Source organism: Falco cherrug, chromosome 1 (assembly GCF_023634085.1).
Source record: "Falco cherrug isolate bFalChe1 chromosome 1, bFalChe1.pri, whole genome shotgun sequence".
Classification (NCBI taxonomy): Eukaryota; Metazoa; Chordata; class Aves; order Falconiformes; family Falconidae; genus Falco; species Falco cherrug.
This window is the reverse complement of record NC_073697.1, coordinates 96,566,212-96,585,767: the sequence shown is the minus strand read 5'-3', so window position 1 is coordinate 96,585,767 and position 19,556 is coordinate 96,566,212. Positions and strand designations below refer to the sequence as shown.

The following is a 19,556-nucleotide window of genomic DNA, read 5'->3' as shown; positions in this document are numbered from 1 at the left end:
AGTCCCAACTCAAACGGTGCCTTTCCAAGAGTCAGCACTCCAGGCTATGCATGTGAATGGCTCTGTTTAGATCATGCAGTGGCTAAAAGCCACTCTGGTCTCATCCTAGCCCAAGATCCCCAGTAATGGTAGAGCACCAGACTTCACTAACATAGAAAGGTGGTTTCAGACTCTTCTTCCAACGAGCAAACTCTCGGAACTTGATAAAGACCAGTCAAACAGGATAATGGTTCCACTTGATCAACTAACTCTGGGTTTGGTTGCATGTCATTTATTTCAACTTGTACAGAGAAGCTTGAACAGCTGTGTGGAAAAACACTTAGTTGTTTGGGGTTTTTTTCCCCTTTCTTCTTAGGTAATATAGTTTAAAAGTGGTAAATACACAGTATTTAAACTTGGTACACCTGATAAAGTTAAATGCATAATAAAGGGGTAGGGATGAAACACAAGCCTTGGTCGTTAAACAAACAGTATAAAAATCAGCAATAGTTCAGGACCTTAGAAAAGAAACAGATCAATTAATTGCCTGATAGGTAAGAGGGGACCACCAAGAAAAACTACTCGGACAAGAGGCCTGGTTTCCCCTTAGCACTTTCCTGTGTGCTTTCAGAGCCAAAAAGGCTTAGTACCCAGCGTTAAGCCTACCATCAGCACTGGGCTTGCTTGAAAGGAAGGGAGTTGGGGAAATCAAGCTATAGCCCAGTTCCAAGGCACAAGCAAAATGTTTACTTCACTATAAGAAAAAAGCTAGCATTACTACTAAGGAACAGCAGCTAGGGAACTGAGCGGGTTTTTATATACAGTACAGCTTCTCTAACAGGTCATGCATTTAGCTAGATCTTCCTGACACAGCCACACTTCATACTTTCAACAGAACTAATCAACAAGAACAACCTACATCAAATTTCCTTCAGAAATGTGCGTTTGGCTGCAGCCCTGCTGGAGCTGGCACTGAGACAAACATGCCGGAGGGCGCCTTAGGGAAGTGCTGAGCTTTAGGATCCTTACGAACCAAGCCCGTGGTAGCCTGTGGTAGCCGAGACACTGATCTATGATAATAGCTGAGGCCCAGTGACTGTGACTGGGCGCTGAGGAACTGGTACAGCTTATGCTGGTTAGAAGCTGCATTGCACCTGGCCAGCCTGTTTGGTAAATGTAAACTGCCTCGCTAGGCACCTGACAAATCACAAACCAGAGATATGCAGCACAGAGCATCTCTACAACTCACCTTTAACAAAAACACACCACACACATTACTATGCACCAGCTACAAATAATCAGATCCCCTATGGTTTGCAATTTTTTTCTTTTTCTTTTTCTTTTTTTTTTTTTTCCAGAACAAGTCCATTTACAGGGTAGGAGAACCAAGCTGCCCACTCTCACTCATTTCCACAATGAAAAGTTTAGGAAAGGAGGAGCAGGCAGCTGTAGTAGTGCTGGCACCCATCACCTGTTTGGTTTCCCCACAGCTGAAGCTGCAGGGCTTTGGCATAGCCTCGGGTTAAAACAGGAGGGAAACAGTGCGTGTCTTATGGCTCCAAACTCCATAGTACTGCTCCTAAACCAGCAGCCTTCATCACTGGCTTTGGAAAGAGGCCACCAGAACAATGTTCTGGTAATAAATTGCAATTTAGGGGAGGCATTGCTTCAAATGATCAAAAGATGTAAGGGACAGTTTGCGTAGGCACCTGCACACTTGCTAACACTGTCCTGGCTTTAACAAAGACCTGTCCTAAACAGGAATTACCAGGCCAGGTCTGACTGCAGCAGGGCCAAGGACCTCGGCGTGCTGCTTCTGCTGCCCGAGATCAAGGACAGGAGGACGGTCCAGGGTTAGCAGGCAGAGATCTTACCATTAATCACAACACTTGGGTCTCTCCCAGTGCCACCTTCTTCCTCAGGGCAAAGAATTAGGCCTTGGCAGTCCCTTACATACTTGGGACATTCGAATCCTCCCCCTCTTTTGGGTACACCATCATTTAAAATGCCTCGCTCAAGGTCACACAACAAATCAGGCTGAGAAGAGGTCAGACCTTCTCCCTCCCAGCCCCAGGCTCCATCCACAAAACAGCTGTACTTACCGTGACGCCTTTCCTCACGCAAACCCTGACTCTTCTCCAGCTCACCCACAGCCTGCTGTTCTCCAGCTTTGTCGGAGCACAGCAAACTTGGGAAAGGGACACCAGAGTCTCTCCCACCACACGATAGATTATTATTTTTTACAAGCACCACAAAATAATCAGAGTAATCTGACTGAAGGTGAAAGAGCTCTTCATAAGAAACAATCCATGAATTAGGTATACACTTAATTTACTAACAAGCCTCTGATCCACAGGCATTCACAAATTACTGGTAACGAACTTGCAAAAAATACATAGCATTGGCCCCAAAATCCAGATTAAGAGTTTGGAAAACAAAAGTTCCTTTGAAAATTACTAGCTAATCTAAGTATTTCATTAAGGTCTTAAATTCTAAGCAAGCCCTAAGTCTATACTTAAAAAATAGCGTAAGTTGTATTATTTTTAATTGTAGTAAACCATGTAATGTACATGGAAGTGAAGGATTTTACCCTGAATTTTATATTTAATAAGATATCTACCTAGATCAAGTAAAAGATTTATAAACAAACTGCTGTTAGTGCTTCCTCTGCTGTTCAAAACAAACATTCAGCTAAACACCACCTTTCACTCGTATGTCTGCAGCAAAAATAGTTCAAACTGAACTTAAGCCCTTAAATACCTTTTCCTTTCATACACTGAATACTCAACTTACCAAGTCCTAGTCACACCTTAGGAAAGGTGTTAATTACCTTAGGAGGTAATTAACCTCCCTTTCTGAACACCCCGAAGATGCTGTATAATACAACTCGGCTCACAAAGGTAGGCATTCTTTAAAAAGCTGAGAAGGTGAGTTTTTGCCTTGTTCCCATGCGGTTAAAAAGGCGTCAATTAAAAACAAACCAGAACTATGAGAAATAGATGCAACATTACTTCTGGTAGGTCGTGAACTCTCAAAGTGTGCATGTGTAGTTTTACTGTCACATATGCCACTTTGCAGAAGCTTCACCATTCTGTGTGTGCCCACCACCTATGCAATGGGCGTACAACACCCCTGGGGCGCTGGCGCTAGTCCCCAGAAATTATCTGACATTAAACCCAGGTCAAAGCAGATCCAAATGCATTTTTGTTTGATGGTTTGGTTTTGCTTTTTTGGGTTTTTTTGCAAAGCACTGTTGCTGCTCAACGCGATAGCTCACCTCTCTGCTATCAGCCAGTGCCTTTCCCACTTGAAGTCAGCAGTCCAAGCAATCGGAGATGTTCAATGCTTATGACAAGTAGTTGGATGTCTTATAACATGCTGCTGTGCAAGCTCTACATCCAGCATTATACTGAAATAGTGCCATGTCATGCTGTGTTTGGTGGAGGCTCTGTTAACATCGCTCATCCTCAGCTGCACACTTTATTATGTGCCCCGGACCAAGTTGCTCAACAGAACCATAAAGTTGATGTTCATGAAAGAAGTTCCTCCTCTCCCACGTTGGGCAAGTCGTTGCATTTCATATTATCTTCACTGCCTTGTTTCCTGCTTTAAAAGGAAATAAAACAGTTGCTGAGGGACTCAGAGAAAGGCAAAGCAGACGAGACACCAACATCTGCCCCTTCCCTGCCACGAGACCTTTGGGACCCTGAGCACATGTCACCTCCCCCCAGCACCCCTGTAACAGGCTGGAACTGCCGTAAGAAGATGGTTTTCAGCCCATCAGAGCAGCAGGATATGCCACGTCATAAAAATCATCCCATAAAGTGGTTATGGGTCAGGCAGAGGGGGTGTGGACACCCCAATCGTGGCCCCACAAAAAAGATTCAAAGCCCAACTCCTCAGATTATCCTCCTGTGCTTTGCAGCATTTTCCAGAGCATTAACACAAGCTGCAAATATCCTTTTGGGTTGAGGTGAGGCGATGACACTTACGGCAGCAGGTTCCCGGGGGCAGACAACGACCGCTCTTCCCTCCTGCTCCCCTCAAACGGGTTCCCAAAGGATCGCTTCCGGATCATGGTTTTAACCAAGATCTGCAAGACCAAATGGGAATTCATCAGGGACACTTTTCTTTCATTCAGGAGCAACAGGAACACCCAACCCTCGTGCCCAAGCAATTAAGAAAACCAGTGAAAACAAGTCAAAGTTCTCTTTTCTTAAAAAAAAAAAAAAAAAGGGAAGAAGGAAGTGTGTTTACAAGTCTCCAGGTGTTTCATACAGGGGCTGTATCCTTGTCTGAAACCCACGGTGCAACACGCAGCTGAGAGCCACACTAGGTGCGAAAGGCTGGAAAGGAGAGCAAAACCAAGCCTGGGAAGATTTTCTCCCCTCCAGAAGCAGGTTTTACTGATTACTGCATCCAGTACCTGCAAATTCCCAGTTCCTCATGATTACCTGGCAGAAGAATTCATGGAAAAAGAGAAGGGAAAGAAGGAAGCAGAATTTTGCCATAACATTTACCAGAACCAAGGTGAAAAATTGGCCGTTTGTCTAGCTTTGGCTGCAAAATACAATATTACCCAGCATCAGCTGCAATTGGAGACTGCTGTGTACAGAGCAAGTGTTGGGGCTCTTTCCAAGCATCTCCCAACTTATTTTGCTGATGGGAGCAGAGAACAGCATGAGCAGCACTTGACCCTGCCTTGGCATCTACATCCTGCTCTGGGGACCTCCGGCATCATTTTATATCGCTTCTCATCCCTCTGTGCCTCATTTATCTGCTCACGTGGCGCACCGAGAGCCCTTACATGTCTGAAATGCCCATGGCAGCAAGGTCCCGTGGGGAAAGGCATTTTACGTGAGAGCTGAAGCCACGTGAACCTCATACTCGAGTGTTAATGCCTGCAGGTGGATGCACAAAGATCAGGCACTGGAGGGTAATTTTGAAGAACAAATGCAAATGGGAAAATACAAGATCTGCCTGGAGGTGTTGGCTTATTTAAGAACCAAGAGTGACAGTAAAAGTTCATGTGCCCTGAACTGTGTTAAATACACCTGGATTTTCAAACAGAGCCAGGAGCACTGAGCCGTTCTCTGCTGCATGGCAGCAAGTCACCTCTGAAAAGAAGGGGGAAACCCCCTCATCAATGGTGATCCCTTTAGAGCAAGATCTGCTCTTTTAGCCTGAGCAGTGCAAGGCACATTTGCATATTAAAGTATCCACAATTGAAGAGACTTCTGCAGGGTATGATAATGGGAGAGAGCTCTAGAAATGGGGCCAGAAGTGGGCACAGCCATGAGACACAAAAAGGGGCTTCAAAGGGAGACCTGGACTTCAAAAAAATCACAGGCAGATAACACCATGCCAGGGAACTGCAAATGATCGCGTGCTATTTCTCCTAGCGTAAGTGCTAGCAAATAAATCATCATGCTCAAAACCCAAAAGGATTTCACTTTACCCACAGGGCAGGGTTACACTGTGGTTCTCACCACTGCAGTGGGTTGCAGAGAATAAAAATATAAGCTTGAAAAGAGATGAGATTAATTCACCAAGAATAGCTCCAGGTGGGGGCTGGCACACGCTGTGGCCCAGATAAAATCTCCATCCTGGGAAGCTCCCGCAGCCCCTATGGCCAGATGGGCAGAGCAGGACAGGAGCTCCTCGTGCCTGGCCAGAACACCCACTCCTGGCTGCAGGCAAGTCCTGGATTAAATGCTTTTTTGCCCTGAGCAAATACAGTGATATTTAGGCAGCCAGCTCAAGCGTGGAGACTGCTCGTGGGTCCCTTTGAGACCACTCTGAAATATTCCCCCACGCTGCAGGGGGGTGCACTCCCCCTCCAGCGAGGTGCTGAGACCCAGTCTTGCAGTGATTGTTTCCAAGAGAGGGAACGTCTTTGCTCCCCTCCTGCCCAATGCTTTTGCCCTTCAGCAGCAACCTCCAGCTGTTCAGGACTGCCTCGGGAGGCAGCGTGGACCCCAGTGTGTGTCCACAGACGATCACCTCCCCTGTACTCACCACGGTGGCCAGGCTGGGGATGTGCTTGACCGAATTTTCCACCTCCTCCTCCGTCACCTCAACGAGGGTGCAGTTCTCATCCTCCGTGGGCAGCAGCTCCGCTCCGTTCTTGGTGACCCAAGGGTGCAACTTCAATTAATAACACAGCCTGTCAGGAACGATTTCCTCTTTTTCGTAACTCAAACAACACAAGCCTGGCAAACGCATCTCCTTGCCCAAGCTATGGCCCCTATGTGCTCCTGAAGTACCAGGGAGCAGGGGAGAGACATGTCATCTTGCCAGCGAGCCAGCTCACCCTGGCGCCGCCAGGAACATCTCAGCCCGGAGCAGAAAATGCCATGGTGTGGCTCACTCGGAGCCAGTGCTGGCCCCATCTACACAGCTGAGCAATCATCTTGGTGACCTACAGCACTGGCCATCTCATCCGGGTTTTAGGGAAGATGCCCTGTTTTCATTCTCATCTTACAGATGAGACAGCACCAAGAGGCAGGAGTGATTTATTCCAGACCATACATATGAGCAGCAGTGATGGGGAGACCCACCGAGCCCTAGCCTGGGACCTGGATTAATCCATGACAGAAGGCAGAAACTCCTCTTTCTCCTTGCCCACACACCTGGCATCTTGGGCAGCTGCCGGAGGAGCACAAAACGGTTCAGCAATTCCCCCGCAATCCTTTCCCCCTACCTTAGTCTCCATTTTCTCAGCTTCTCGCCCCTTCCAGGCTCCCACAGGGGCGGAGGACCAGAAATCTCCTGCGAAAGGCTGTTGCACAGTACTTTCCTGGTAGCAGAGGAAATACTGTACTCAGGGGATTTCCTTTTGCCTGTGACTTCTTGTAGGCACCAAAGGTCCCAAAGCTGAGCAGGTCCCGGAGCAGGGGAAGGAGCTGGGACTTACCTGCCCAGGGGCCCTGGGCACAGGGGGAGGACCTAGCCTGGCGCGATCAAACTGACTCCCAAAAAAAGCCGAGCAAGGAGAACCCAACAGAAGAGAATCCACAGCCAACACCAGGGGGTTGGGTCAGTACCTTGATTTCTGGGACCGAAATCCTAGATTCAGGATTTTTATCCAGCATCCGTGTAATCAAATCCTTCAAGAAGTCTGTAACTTCTGGCCTGAGGAAAGGAGAGGGGAGATGAGATGGGGAAGGGGATGGATGCTGCCCACTTTCCTCACCCCAGTGCCAGCCACCGTGGGCTTTCCCATGCGGGCTGAGGCTGGACCCCAGCCCTGGCAAGGATGCAGCTCCGGGTACTTGTGCACCCAGGTGCACAACCCAAAAAAAACCCAAAATCCAGGTTTCCTCCCCAATCTCCCCAGGGAAGCAAAATATCCCCTTCTTGGGCAATCCGAAGTGTGATGCCATGTGTACAGGGCTGCTCCACCCAGGCGAAAAGCCAACAGGCAGCAACTCTTCAATTTCAAATGCTCCTTCTCTGGCAGCTGCAAACCAAGAGATGTTGCCTTCATGTTTAATACAAAGGAAGTTTTCTGGGGCAGAGGGCCAACAGAAGGGCTCAGAGACTGAGTTTTGCAAAACCACAGCCAAGCAGATCCAGCCCCACCCAGGCAGCGCTTGAGAAATGGCTCAAATGAGCTTTTAAATAAAGGCTGGGGGCTCGGTGGGGGGATTGAGTACTTACTGGTCTGGGAACTCCAGCGTTTGGGTCTTGATTTTATTGTGTAAACTCAGGATCCTTTCATCCATAAAAGGGCACTGCCGTGAAGAAAAAGAGCAATGAGAAAAGCAACAACCTCTGTTAAGAAGCGGCAATGGGGCTTCAGTCCAGCATGGGGATCTCACAGGGTCTGAAAGAGCAAGGACCCAATTACAGGGAAATACCAGAAGATTTCCTGTTATATCAACGTCTTCTTTGAAACACAATGAAAAGAAAATTGACTAAGAATGACCAAATTACTACAACAGCTCCTTTCTTAAAAAAATCTGGCCAGGGACAGAATTTTTTCCCCAGGGAAAAAGAGAAACACGGACGTTCTGGCTGCACCCGCTCTGTGGACAGGCAGAGGTTTCCCATTTCCACCCACACATCCCCATCTCCTCTTGGCATTACCCAACTGCTCAAACAGGGGGGCAGGGTGCAAATCCCACCACGTTCCTGGCATGTGGAGGCACACACCAACCCCCCCTAACCACCAACAGCACCAACAATTCAATCTCATCACCTGCCCAAACACGAAGCAGTACAGTGTGATCCCCATGGCCCAGACATCCAAAGCCTGCAGAGCGAAGAAAGCATAGTTAGATCTGCAATGGACATTGTGTACAAGGAAGATTCATCTGAAAACCCTCAAGTTGCTATTAAATACCTTTCCAGAGAAGATTTTCCTGGTTTCTGAGAGTGTCTCTGGGGCCATGAAGGCGGGGGTACCCACTGTGTTGGTTAAAAGGGCATCAGCTCCCTTGAACTCATTGCTCACTCCAAAGTCAGCAATCTTGATGTGCCCGTCTTCCCCCACAAGGAGGTTGGAAGGTTTAATATCCCGGTGGATTATCTTTTGATAGTGCACTGCAGCCAAAGGAAAAAACAGCGATTCAGCAGCGCCGTCAGTCTGCAGCAAAGGAGCCACAAAGCCCCTGCATGGCTCTAAGCCTTTCTGCTAACATCACCACCAGCCCCAGCTTCAAAAACCTCTGTGCAATAGCATGAGCCACCAGAAATGGCACTGTACAGCAGCAGAAAGTCCAGCCCCAGGTGTTTAAAAAAAAAAAAAAAAAAGAGAAATCCCAACTTTTTTGCACAGATACTTACAGTATTCAATGCCCTTGATCAGATCCTGGAAGTAGAACCGAGCCTGGTCCTCACTAAGAGGTTTCAGCGTTGGGATTTCCATCACGGGGCTGCAAAGGCAAGAGAGAACAGACCTCGTTCCCCATCCAGATGTGTCGAAACCTGTCCCAGAGGCTTTGGCACTGGCTGGCACCAGCATGCAGCCCCAAATGCAGGCACATACAGGGTGTACACAACTGCCACTAGGTTGGGTAGATGCTACCCAAACCCTGGGAGACCCACCATGAATCTCCTCATTGCCTCTGCGTCCCGTGCCCGCCTCAGGTGGCCGAGCTGTGCCACCCACAAACCCATCTCACGGTCATGCTTTAGGAGGTTTAGATCTGGAGTTCAATACTCACCCTTGCTTCACCAGTTCAAACACTGAAACACAAAAGAGAAGGTGATTACAGATCACTTACAGGTTGGAGCTCCTGCGAGCACAGTCTCAGCACAAAAGCCATTATTTTAATGACAAACATTCTAAAAATAATATATTTTTTAAAAAAGGAGATGCCATCTTATGCAAGGCACATTGCATTTTGGTTGCTCCCATTTTTAGTTAAGGGGATGGTACCAACTACCTTCTCAGTGCTGCAGCTTCAGCATCATGAAGTGCCCCCCCTCCCCGGCACCCCAAACCCCTCAGTTTGCCTGTGAAACCATAGCCAAGCCCCCACTCCGTGCTTGGCCATGACGGTATCGCACACTCCTTCTCTAGTACAGGCTGAACATAAACGATGCAAGAGAAATGCCTCCTCCAAAAGTGTGTGTATTTACATCAAGCAAGCCACTGCCGTCTGCAAGCCAGGTTGGGAAGCGGCTCATCCATACCATGGATAATTAACATGTGCCTTGTTCTCAAAGCCAAAGAAATAAAGCTACTTTCTAGCAGCCTGGCTTCAAAGCTGAGAACATAAATGCTGGTGCCTTTCATGGCAAAGCATGTGCTGATGTTGAATTAAAGCCTATAAAGTGCTATAAAGCACTCCTGTCTCCTCTCTGAACCTGGAATGGATCCCACTTGCTCCGACCATTAGAAGGGAGTTGCTCCTCCAGCACATGCAGGCCACACCTGTTCCAGAGCAGAGACTCAACCCCACACACAGACACCCCAAAACATGGGGGGAACCCTTTTCCCCAGCAAACTCCCATCCTGCTGACACCCCATGAGCGCCACAGAGCAGTGGGCAGTTACCCATGTACAGGTGGTCCTCGCTGGGGTCATCCAGGACCTGCCGAAAGAATCAGAAAGGCAGTTAAACAGCACCAAAACCCCTTGCAAATTAAACATTGTGAAAGATCTTTTCCAACCTAAATGATTCTATGATTTTTTATATAGCAGCTGTCTCAGTCCTGCACCATCTGCACCACCAGCGAGGTCTGCGAATCTCCAAGCTTCTACCCACAAGGGGTGGGGGAAAAAAGAGGACAGAGATATAGCTGTACTTCAAGGAAGTAAATATTTAAAACACACAGGAAGCATCATCTGACTCATGATCCAAATAAACTCCAGCCTGCACATCCTTAGTTCTTGATTTTTGGACCGTTTCATGCAGGCAGTGGGCGGAGGGCAGAGCGGCTGTACCGCAGAGCTCGCAGAAACACCAGTTCCTCCCCAGACCCCATCTGAGCACTTGTTTCTTCCAAGGAAACAACATTTTTCTGCATTTCCCTTTCTGGGCAAGGAAGCCAAAAAATCCTCTTCTGGGAGGTGGGAATGAAAAACCTTTTAAACCAGGGAAAGCACAAGTCTCCCATAGGCAGAACCTGCCACGGCCAACCCAGCCCTGCTGTGGTCGCTCCCCTCCACCCATCCCAGCAGCATCCAGGCTCCTGCACACTCGGGCTGGTGTTTGGAAAGGGGCTGCCTGGTGCTCACCTCCACCAGCTTCACCACGTTGGGGTGGTCCAGCTTCTTCAGGATGGCGATCTCCTGGTAGACCTGCTCGATGGGCCCCTTGGGCTGCAGGCAGCCCTCGGAGGCAGCTTTGGCCCCGCGGGGCGGTGGGCGGCCTGTGGGAAAGGGAAAGACGGGGTGTCCAGTCGGGAATGAGCCCCCGTGGTCCCCAAAGCATCCCCCACCCTAAAGCTTTGGTGCCACTTACGGGGGAAGCCTGCCTGTCTCATCAGCTTCTTTTTTGAAAGAACCTTCATTGCCTGAAAGAGGGGAAAAAATGTGGGATTTGGGGCAAATCAAGGATAAAATGGGGCCAGCAGAATGGGGCCAGCAGGGAGCTGGGCAGGGAGTCAGCAGAGGGGATCCATCCCCATCCCACCCCCTCCACTGTGAGCTCCGAGGCCGAGTGCTACTCACATAGTAGGTGTTATCGTCTTCGTTGTAGGCCAGCTTCACCACCCCATAGGAGCCCTATAGAGGGGCACAGCCATGGGGGACCAGTTAGGGACAGCCCAAAAAAACCCCCAGAGCACCAAACCGGGCTTGTTCCCAAACCCAGCCCCACCCGGATCCCCGAGCTGGTGGGCGATGCTGGGAGGAGCGGGGCATACAGTCTGGCATCACACTGCTGGCAAAGAAAGGCTTCAAATGCCCCATTTCATGGGAGGGAGGGGGAATGGTGAAAATTAATGGTAATTAAAAAAATTTCAATTCAATCAGCACCACCCAGAAGAGACTGGCGTCGCAGCGAGGAGCTGGCCAAGTTGCTGTGGCAAGTGGCTGAATGTGCCGCCTCACCAGCTGGAAAGCAAAAGTGAGCCCACTGCCCTGCTACCCTCAGTCGCCCCATCCCACCCCAAACCCGGCCAACGCTCACCTTCCCAATCTCATCCTTCAGCTTGTACTGGTTGAGCTGCACACAGTCCTGCGGGGAGAGAGGGGCGGTCGGAGAAGAGCCATGAAACCACTAGTGTTTGCTCTCCTCCTCTTACATCTCCAGCAAAACTTTCTCTGCAAACTCACCCCCTACTCCGCTCTGCCCGGGCGCTCGCTCGGGGCTGGACAGCTTTGAGCCATGAGCCATAAACGCCAGCCGCCCGGCCATGCGTCGGCGTGTTTATAGATGGCTAATTACAAATGTTAACGGCTGGGCAGGCAATATTGTCTGCTCACGTGGAACAAGATCGCACGGCAGGCAGGCAGCAGTGGGGATCAGCGGCCAAGAAAGCCCCGGGGAGTTTAACACCGGTGACCTGGCATTGACTATTTTTATTTTTAATGGGCAAAGCAGCCACTTGTTGCCTGTTTGCTGGCAGGCTGGGGGCAGGCAGGGCCGTTTTCTCTTTAGATCTCAGCAGGTTTCTCTCTTTTTTTATTTGGGAGGGGAGAAAAGGAAAATCATGGTATGCCGCCAGGTCCCCAAGAAACACAGCCATGAGAGCTGGTGGCATCTGCAAAAGGCATGAAATGCGGTGAGCTGCGGGGTCCCCCTCCTCGAGGGCTGTGCCCCCAGCCCAGGATGGACCAGGATATCTCACCACCTCTGTGGGGTTTTATCCCAAAAAAACAAGCAAGAAGCAATGCCACGGAGAGGGTGAAACCAGGAGGACGGGGGCAGGAGGACTGCGGGAGCGGTGTTCATCCCCCTCACCTGCAGCCCCGTGATGGACACGCGGTTTGACTCCACCGTCGGCCGCCGCGGCAGGCGCGGGGAGGAATGCGGGGACGTCACCGGCGAGTAAGGGAGGGACGGGTAGATGAAGCGTTCGTTGGTGCCATCGCCAGCCCCGGGTGAGTGGGCAGGCTGCGACCGCTCCTGCAGGGACAGCTTTCGGCCAGAGAGGTGCAGCTTTGCCCTCGGCTCCCGGCCATCCCCGAAACCCTCGCCACCGGGCGCGTTCATCTCCTCCTCGCTCGCACTCCCTGTCGCGTCGTACTCGGTCACCACAATGAGTGAGGCCATGCTGGGGTGGCAGGGGCTCAGCGGCGGGGGGTCCTGCAGCACCCCAGGGGCTCGGTGGCCGCAGCCTCCATCACGGCAGAGGGGCCGTGGGGTGGGCAAGCTGCTGGGGACGCATGATGGCATGGTGCGACCGACGGCCTCATCCCGGCCATGCTGTGATGGGGGGGCATGCCTGCAAACACAGAGCAGCTCAGCCAGGCTCCCTCGGCAAGCCAGATGTCCTCCCGCTGGTCATTACTCTGCAGATTAATTTATTCGTCCCATAGGGGATGGTAAAGCCAAAGGCGGTGGCACAGGATGGCACCGGGATGTGCACCCACCCTGCCGTGGGGCAGACCCCTGGCAGGGGCCAGCCTCAGCCCCAAGGCCACCACCACTGCTCCTTCCACGCCCTTTATTTAAATGCCTCCAGGGAATAACCACCCCAGCACCTCCACTACAGAAACACCCCCAAAAGGGGCATTTTACAGGGGCAGGATCCGGCCCTGCACTCTACCAGCAAAAATACAGCTCAGTTCCCTGCTTTACTGCTCAGTCCTGCAGTCGGAGCGGGCACATCTCTGCCACCCCCCACCCCCCCAAATGAAGCAGCTCAGGGGCACGGGGACCCACTTACCAAGCATGGGGTGCAGGATCAGTCCCCCTGGCTCACTGCCTCCTCCTGCAGCCCGTCATTGCCAGCAATTTCTCTTCCTCGCCCCAGGTTCCCTACAGCCTTCTGTGCAAAAATACGGTTCCTGAACCGCGAGATAAATAAGAAAACAATTTTGTTAGCAACAAAGAATTCTTTAAAAAAATCACATCATTAAATAATAACTTTAAAAGGGGAGAAAACAGTGTTAATTCACATGTGACAGGTGCTCTGCAGCAGCCAGGGCAGTTCGATGGCTGGTTGGTTATAAACCATCGCTCTTCCCTGCTGCGACACCGGTGCTGGTTTTAATTTCTACGTTAATGAGTTGCTGCAGAAACAAGCACAAAAAAATATCCCGAAACAAACAGCCCAGAAGCAGGAGCAAGGTTTGAGGCATTTTTCTGCCTGGTTCCCACACCTCAGCGAGGCGGCCGGATAAAATTAGCTCCACTCAGCTCCATTGAAGTTTCTGCGATGCCCCCGCAGCACAGCCACTCTGAATCAGCCCAGCAGAAATTATGGGTCAAGTACAGAAATCAAATCATCTCCCCCTTTCTCCAGGCTTCACAATGGCCTAATTGCTGTTTTCAACACCAATCTATAAACCGGAGCTTTTTTGCCTGAGCGGGATCAGCCCGGAGCTAAAGCCGACCTGGTGCCGCTTGCTGCTTCAAGGCGCAGAAAAAGGCAGGGGATGGGAAGGCTATAAATAAGCCGACGAACAGCAACAAGGACAAACTATTTCAGAAACGCTGCGTTTCGTGGGGCTGGATCTGCTCCTGGCTGGGGCTTTGCCGGGCAAGAGAGCCAGGAGCTGCCAGCCAAGCCAAGCAGGGGCATCTCAGGCATCGTGGCTGCAAAATTCTCTCCCGCCCCCCCAGTCCCGGTGCTGCTGGCGGCTACACTGGCGTGTTTTAATGCACTCCCCAATGGATTAAAATAAACAGGCAGCCCCCCCGCCCCAATTCATCCTGAACCCGCAGGGATACATTTTGAGGCCAGTTGCTGTTTGCCTGGCTTGCTTTGGGCGCCCTGCCAGTGGGCACGTATAAATAGCTGTCCCCCAAAGCCGGAGCCGATGCCGAACACCGTGCCCTCTACCCTCACCGTGCACCGCAGCCACACCAAAAAAGGCAGCTCATCAGCGCGGCCCCAGGATGAAGCCACCCCAGCATCATCACCGGCTGTAGCACCGGTCCCCAGCGGTGGCACAGCACAGCCAGGCATCCCATCCTGCCCTCAGAGCATCACCTGCGTCTGAATTTCCGAGGGTTCACACCAATCTTTGCTGGGCTAGAGCAACATCGAGTTACAAAGTCTCGGCCACACTTCAGAGCCGAGCATGCCCTGGCCAGTGGGAGTTAATTGGCTTGACCAGGATAAACATATCAAGGCTGATTAATTCAAACAAGCTTCCCCGAGCTCTGTAAACAGGCTAAAAGTCATCCAAGCACCTTCGTGACATCAGCTGGGGTGAAAAATCGAAGGGTTTTTTCTTTGTGTGTGTGTGCAAAGGCGCTGGGCATGGGGTTTGGCCAGCCAAGATGGTACCTTCCCCAAGAGAAACCCAAAAGTGGGATCCCACTGTTGAACACCGCCCCGAGGGATGTGGGATAACTGCTAACGATAATGCAGCCAGTTCTCCTTAATAAGCACACGGGGAGGCTGAGAGGAGGAGAACAGCTGTATTCCCAGCCAGAGGAAAAACTAAAATAGCTAGAATGTGGGAAATAAACCCAAAGAATGAAAATACAGCCCAGGGGCTTTGGTTTCACCAACCCACCCAGGTCCTTGCCCAGGGAAAACTGGCGCATTCTGGTGTGAGCTCTAGCAGATCCTTATGTAAAAGCGAGCAGCACATGCCCACAAAATCCTCAGGAAATATAACAGCCTAGTGTATAGGAATGATTTATCGGCACGGCTTTTGGCTGCAATCCATATATAACCCATAGCGGCTGCGGCAGGATTATCGAAGCAATCAGTCTCGCATCTAATTCAGCAAGGAGAAGGATATTAAAATGAAAAGAGGTCTGTGAAACCCTGGCAGTGGCTCTCTCTCTCAGTGTCCACGTGGCTTAGCAAAAACGAATGGGAGTGAAATCAGCCCCCGCGAGGGTGAAGTGATTTTTACAGCCCCCTCCTTTTGCACCAGCTCTGCTGTGGGCGTGTGGTCCCTGCCTGGTCCCTGCTGGGATGCGGCCACCTCTGGCTGGGAATGCACCGACTGATTTCAGAGGGTGCAAAGGATGAAACCTCACAGCCAGCACTGGCTGCTCAGATTTAAATCAGAGGGTGCAGACACATTGGCCTGTCCTTCCCTCCCTGGAGCTCTTTCTCTACGCAGGTGCAAGGCTGATTTTACTTGCAGAGGATCCTCCCCCCGCTGCCACCGATGGTCTGTGGTTAAAAGTTAACTGGGCCAGTGCAGGGGGGCTGTTATCGGCTCGTGCTGGGCAGAGTCCAGTGGCTATTTTGCTTTCCCTGGTCACGGTCAGCAGTGGAAGCACCAGTGCCAAGAGCGGTGTCATCTGCAGCAACGGGGGCATCGATCACAGTTTCCCTTCCTACGGGCAAGCGCAGACCTTGCCAGAAATATATTAGTCACTGTAATATACAAAGACCATATGCATCCCCGCCTGACTTTTAATGGAAAAAAATCTCTCAGCAGCTTCTCTAGAAGTCAGAGGACACCCAAAATAACGAGATACTGGAAACTGGCACCCAGCCCCCATCTGTGCTGGGTCCCTGTGCCCGAGCAGCAAAGCTTCCCATTGCCCCCAGGGTGAATGGAAGAGCCTCCTGCGCTGCCTGGCCCATCCAACACAGGGATTGGAAAGAAGTGGGGAAAAAATGGAAAGCTGGGCTGATAGCATTGTAACAGCATGAGAAACCCTGTGGGAGGTTTCAATAGGAGTGAAAAAACATTTTTACCAAGATTTTTTATAATCTTGATGATACTACCTAATACTGCTTAAAGTAACATATAATGAGCATCCCAAAGGGAGTGTAAGCTCCGGGCACAGCATTGAGCACAGGCCGGGATGAGCTCAGGGCACCACCATCACCTTGTCCAGCGCTGGCAAGTGGCTCCTGGCTCTCCAGGAATCGGCTCCAGCCTGTGATGCCCATGAAAGTGGAAACGGAGTGGTTCTGTGCTTTGTGAACACCACTTAAAAGACATTAGGGCTGAGTTGAAAGCAAAACCTCCTCCCAATTACCTCCGCGATCTGATAACTGCGCCTTCCTCAGAACAGCACTGGTGGCTCAGCCCCCCCTTGCAGCGCTCTCAGGGATGGGCTCTCAGGTTTTAGTGGCTGTTTTTCCCAAAACAAAGTGCTCATGGAGAGGGTCAGGGCTCCTTCCCCCAGAAGGGCTGCCACTCCAGTCAGGGGCCCTGAAGGCAGCTCCAGTGCCCACAGCCACCGCACGTCCAGTCCCCTCCCCAGCATGGTCCTAAGGCCCTAAGGACAACCTGCTCCTGTCCCCAGGGATGGTTTCTTCTCCTGTCACACTGCACAGCCGCTTGGTCAGCCCACAGCTCCATTGCACCCGCTTCCTACGATCAGCCTGCACCTGCTTTTGGTCTTTACCGTCACCTTCACAGTGCTCCTCCGTGTCATGCACGTGGTGGCCGCGTCCCACCTCCTAACCACGCTGGGTCCCTCGCAGCGACCCAGCATGTGGCTTTTCCTAACGGGACCTGTCCCCTGTACACCATCACTCCACCAGCTCCATCCCCTCCATCTTCTGGCCTCTCTCTTGCCTCTTGACCTTAAAGCTCCCCTCCTTTTCCCAGCCCCACGGCCTAACTCACCCCAGTCCCCCAGCTCCGAGCCCTCCCCTCCCCGGGCAGGAGCCCCGTGGGGTCTGCGGGACACCCGGTGTGGCGGGGCCGGCCACTAGCCTGTGTCCCCCCCCGCGCCTGCGATGCTGCCAGCCCGCCGGGTACCACCGGCGCGCGCGGGCGGCCGCAGGGATGGAGGGATGGATGGATGGAGGGATGGATGGATGGAGGGATTCCTGCCGGGCCCGGCCGGCCTCCGCGCAGCTCCCCGCAGCGGGCTGGGGAACCACCAGCCCCGATCCTACCCCTCCCCGCCCAAATCCCTGCCCGGGCCGGCGGCCAGCCCGCCGGGAAAGCCCCGTTTGAGGAGGCGCCGGTACCTGCTCCAGGGCATCCCCGGCCCCGCCGCCCACGCCCGCCGCCGGCCGGTCCCTCCGGGCGCGGCTTTGTCTCCGCAGCCGCGGGAGCTGCCCCCGGCCGGGCCCCCCCGTCCGCCCCCGCGGCACCGACCTGGCGGGACGCGCCGCTCCGCCGGCGGGAGGGGGGGGGAACCCGCAGCCCCCGCAGCCCCCGGCGCGCTGGGCCACCCGCGGCCGCACGGCGCCGCCTTCGCTTTCGGTTCCGCTCCGGCGGCGGCAGCGAGGGAGGGGGGGGGGCAGGGAGGGAAGGAGGGAGGGAGGAGGGAAGGAGGAGGGAGGGAGGGAGGCCCCGCTCCGCCCCAGGGAAGGGGAGGTTTCCCCCCGGGCAGCAGCATCCTCCCGCCCACCCCCCCATAAGCCCTTCTTTCGGGTGGTTTTTTTTTTTTATTTTTATATATAATTTATATATATATACACCAATTTTTCGTGTGCATTTTCCCTCCCCCTCCGGCGAGCTGCGCTGCCCCACCTCGACCCGTAGCGCAGCCGCGGGCTGCAACGCCCCTGCCCGGGGGGTCCCACTGTGGGAGCCCACATCCTGCCCCCCCCAAACCCCGAGGGACACAACCCGCAGCATCCCCCGCATCCCACCCTCTGAGGGACACAGCCCGCAGCATCCCCCCGCTGGGGCTCGGCCCCCTGCCCTCGTACACACCCTCAATTTCCGGAGTGGGGTCAACTGGGGCCAAACTGGGTGACCTGCATCGGCTCCAGCTGGTTGCCCGACACCTCTGAAACCATCGCCTAAAGGGGGGTTTAGAAACCGGTTGGTTGGAAATGGCACTGCAGCCACCACTGGGCCACCGCGGCCATCACTGGGCCATCACCGCCACCGAGCCGCAGCTCTGCAGTGCGGGGACAGAGGCAACACTCCCACTCAGACACGGCCTTTACCTCCCCGCCCGGCATCAGCCTTTGGGGACCATCTCTCTTGCTTTGTCTGTGCTCCTCGTTCAGTTTGTCACATTGAGCACATCCCCATCCACCACCATCCCCACTTTGAGCTCACCTGCAGTTTTCTGATCGACTCCACACGGAGCAACAGCTTCAACCTTGAGCCCACGCGAACGCCACGCCGGCACAAACCCTCCTCCTCAGTTTGCGTGAAGATGCACTTGTGGGCACCACATACCCATTTGTACAACTCCCCGGAGCAGAGCCATGCTCCCGTGGGAGCTTTATGGATAAACGCTGCTATTCTGACCAGGATCTTCAGAGCCACTCTAGAAATCAGGTTTTATGCACCTCTGGTGAAATCGTAGGTGCTCCAAATGTTTTATGGATTGAACTCCTCAGCGCTGATAAAACATAGCTGAGCGGGGGCGAGCCACCAAAACCATCATTCCCACCTCGCTGGGTTACTCTTCACTGTTAGGAGACTTCTTAAAATCTACTTTTTAAATTATTATTTATTTTAAATACTATTTTAAAATCAAAGCACTTACCTGCCAACAGCCGCCTTGCAACGCTGATTAACGGGATGCATAAACTAGCACTGGACGACCCTTGTTTCAACCACATCTTAGTGTTTTCTGAAATCTTGACATTCTCTTCCTGCCTTACCCGGCTGGGCTCCAGAGGAGCCAGGTTTAGGTCTGGTTTTGCTTTCTGGTTGCTAACAGCGCCACGGCTTAATCTAGCGCTTCCTGGCAAGGTATCTCCGAGCACTTACACCAACGATGTTCAGCTTTTATGTTGTCCCAAGGTGAAAGGACTGGCACCCCTGGCCCCAAGGTTCACCCACAAAAGGTTTACACCCACAAAGTGCAATCCCATCTGTCTTGAAATCCCACACTACATCCAAAATTATTTTTTCTTCCAAAACGAGGATCTCATTGCTAGAAGTCAACAGCGGCATATCAGATACCGTTAGCTGCGATCTTCATTTATTCACCCATAAAACCAGAGCAGGTAAGTTATATGCAGGGCCTACGGGAGAACATACACAATAAAAACATTTCAGCCGGGCTGGGACTTTTGTTTAGTGCTCTTTGGTCTCCTCAGCCACTCTGCTCAAGGCCACATGTGACAACAAGGCTGGGACTTTGCACCATTAGACCTCTCCAACT

The 19,556-nt window shown here is 52.2% G+C and overlaps 1 protein-coding gene across 8 annotated transcripts; it reads right to left on the bottom strand.

Annotated features, from left to right (window-relative positions):
* Positions 1-255: 255 nt before the first annotated feature.
* On the bottom strand, positions 256-19,430 carry CAMKK2 (calcium/calmodulin dependent protein kinase kinase 2). 8 transcript variants are annotated; one of them, XM_055712752.1, is made up of 18 exons: positions 18,933-19,430; positions 13,267-13,387; positions 12,339-12,822; positions 11,565-11,612; positions 11,105-11,158; positions 10,896-10,947; positions 10,670-10,803; positions 9,986-10,022; positions 9,150-9,171; positions 8,770-8,858; positions 8,327-8,526; positions 8,183-8,236; positions 7,642-7,715; positions 7,026-7,113; positions 6,683-6,778; positions 5,998-6,126; positions 3,972-4,072; positions 256-3,585 (listed from the first exon to the last, which is right to left on the bottom strand). In XM_055712752.1, the coding sequence occupies exons 3-18, from the start codon at positions 12,771-12,773 to the stop codon at positions 3,510-3,512; spliced, it is 1,689 nt and encodes a 562-aa protein (XP_055568727.1). In that variant the 5' UTR covers positions 12,774-12,822; positions 13,267-13,387; positions 18,933-19,430; the 3' UTR covers positions 256-3,509. The 8 variants fall into 8 exon arrangements, with proteins under 8 accessions (XP_055568727.1, XP_055568730.1, XP_055568736.1 ...); XM_055712755.1 differs by lacking the exon at positions 18,933-19,430 and adding an exon at positions 18,497-18,601; XM_055712761.1 differs by lacking the exon at positions 18,933-19,430 and adding an exon at positions 18,143-18,167.
* Between the last annotated feature and the right edge of the window lie 126 nt (positions 19,431-19,556).

What these genes read in the sequence shown, in the direction of transcription:
- CAMKK2 (XM_055712752.1), bottom strand. Translation starts at nt 12,773, where the DNA reads ATGCCATCATGCGTCCCCAGCAGCTTGCCCACCCCACGGCCCCTCTGC. An exon ending in TGAAGGATGAGATTGGGAAG is followed by an intron (nt 11,159 to 11,564) that starts GTGAGCGTTGGC and finishes GCCCCTCTATAG; the next exon opens with GGCTCCTATGGGGTGGTGAA. An exon ending in TTTCGGTCCCAGAAATCAAG is followed by an intron (nt 6,779 to 7,025) that starts GTACTGACCCAA and finishes CTCTGCTACCAG; the next exon opens with GAAAGTACTGTGCAACAGCC.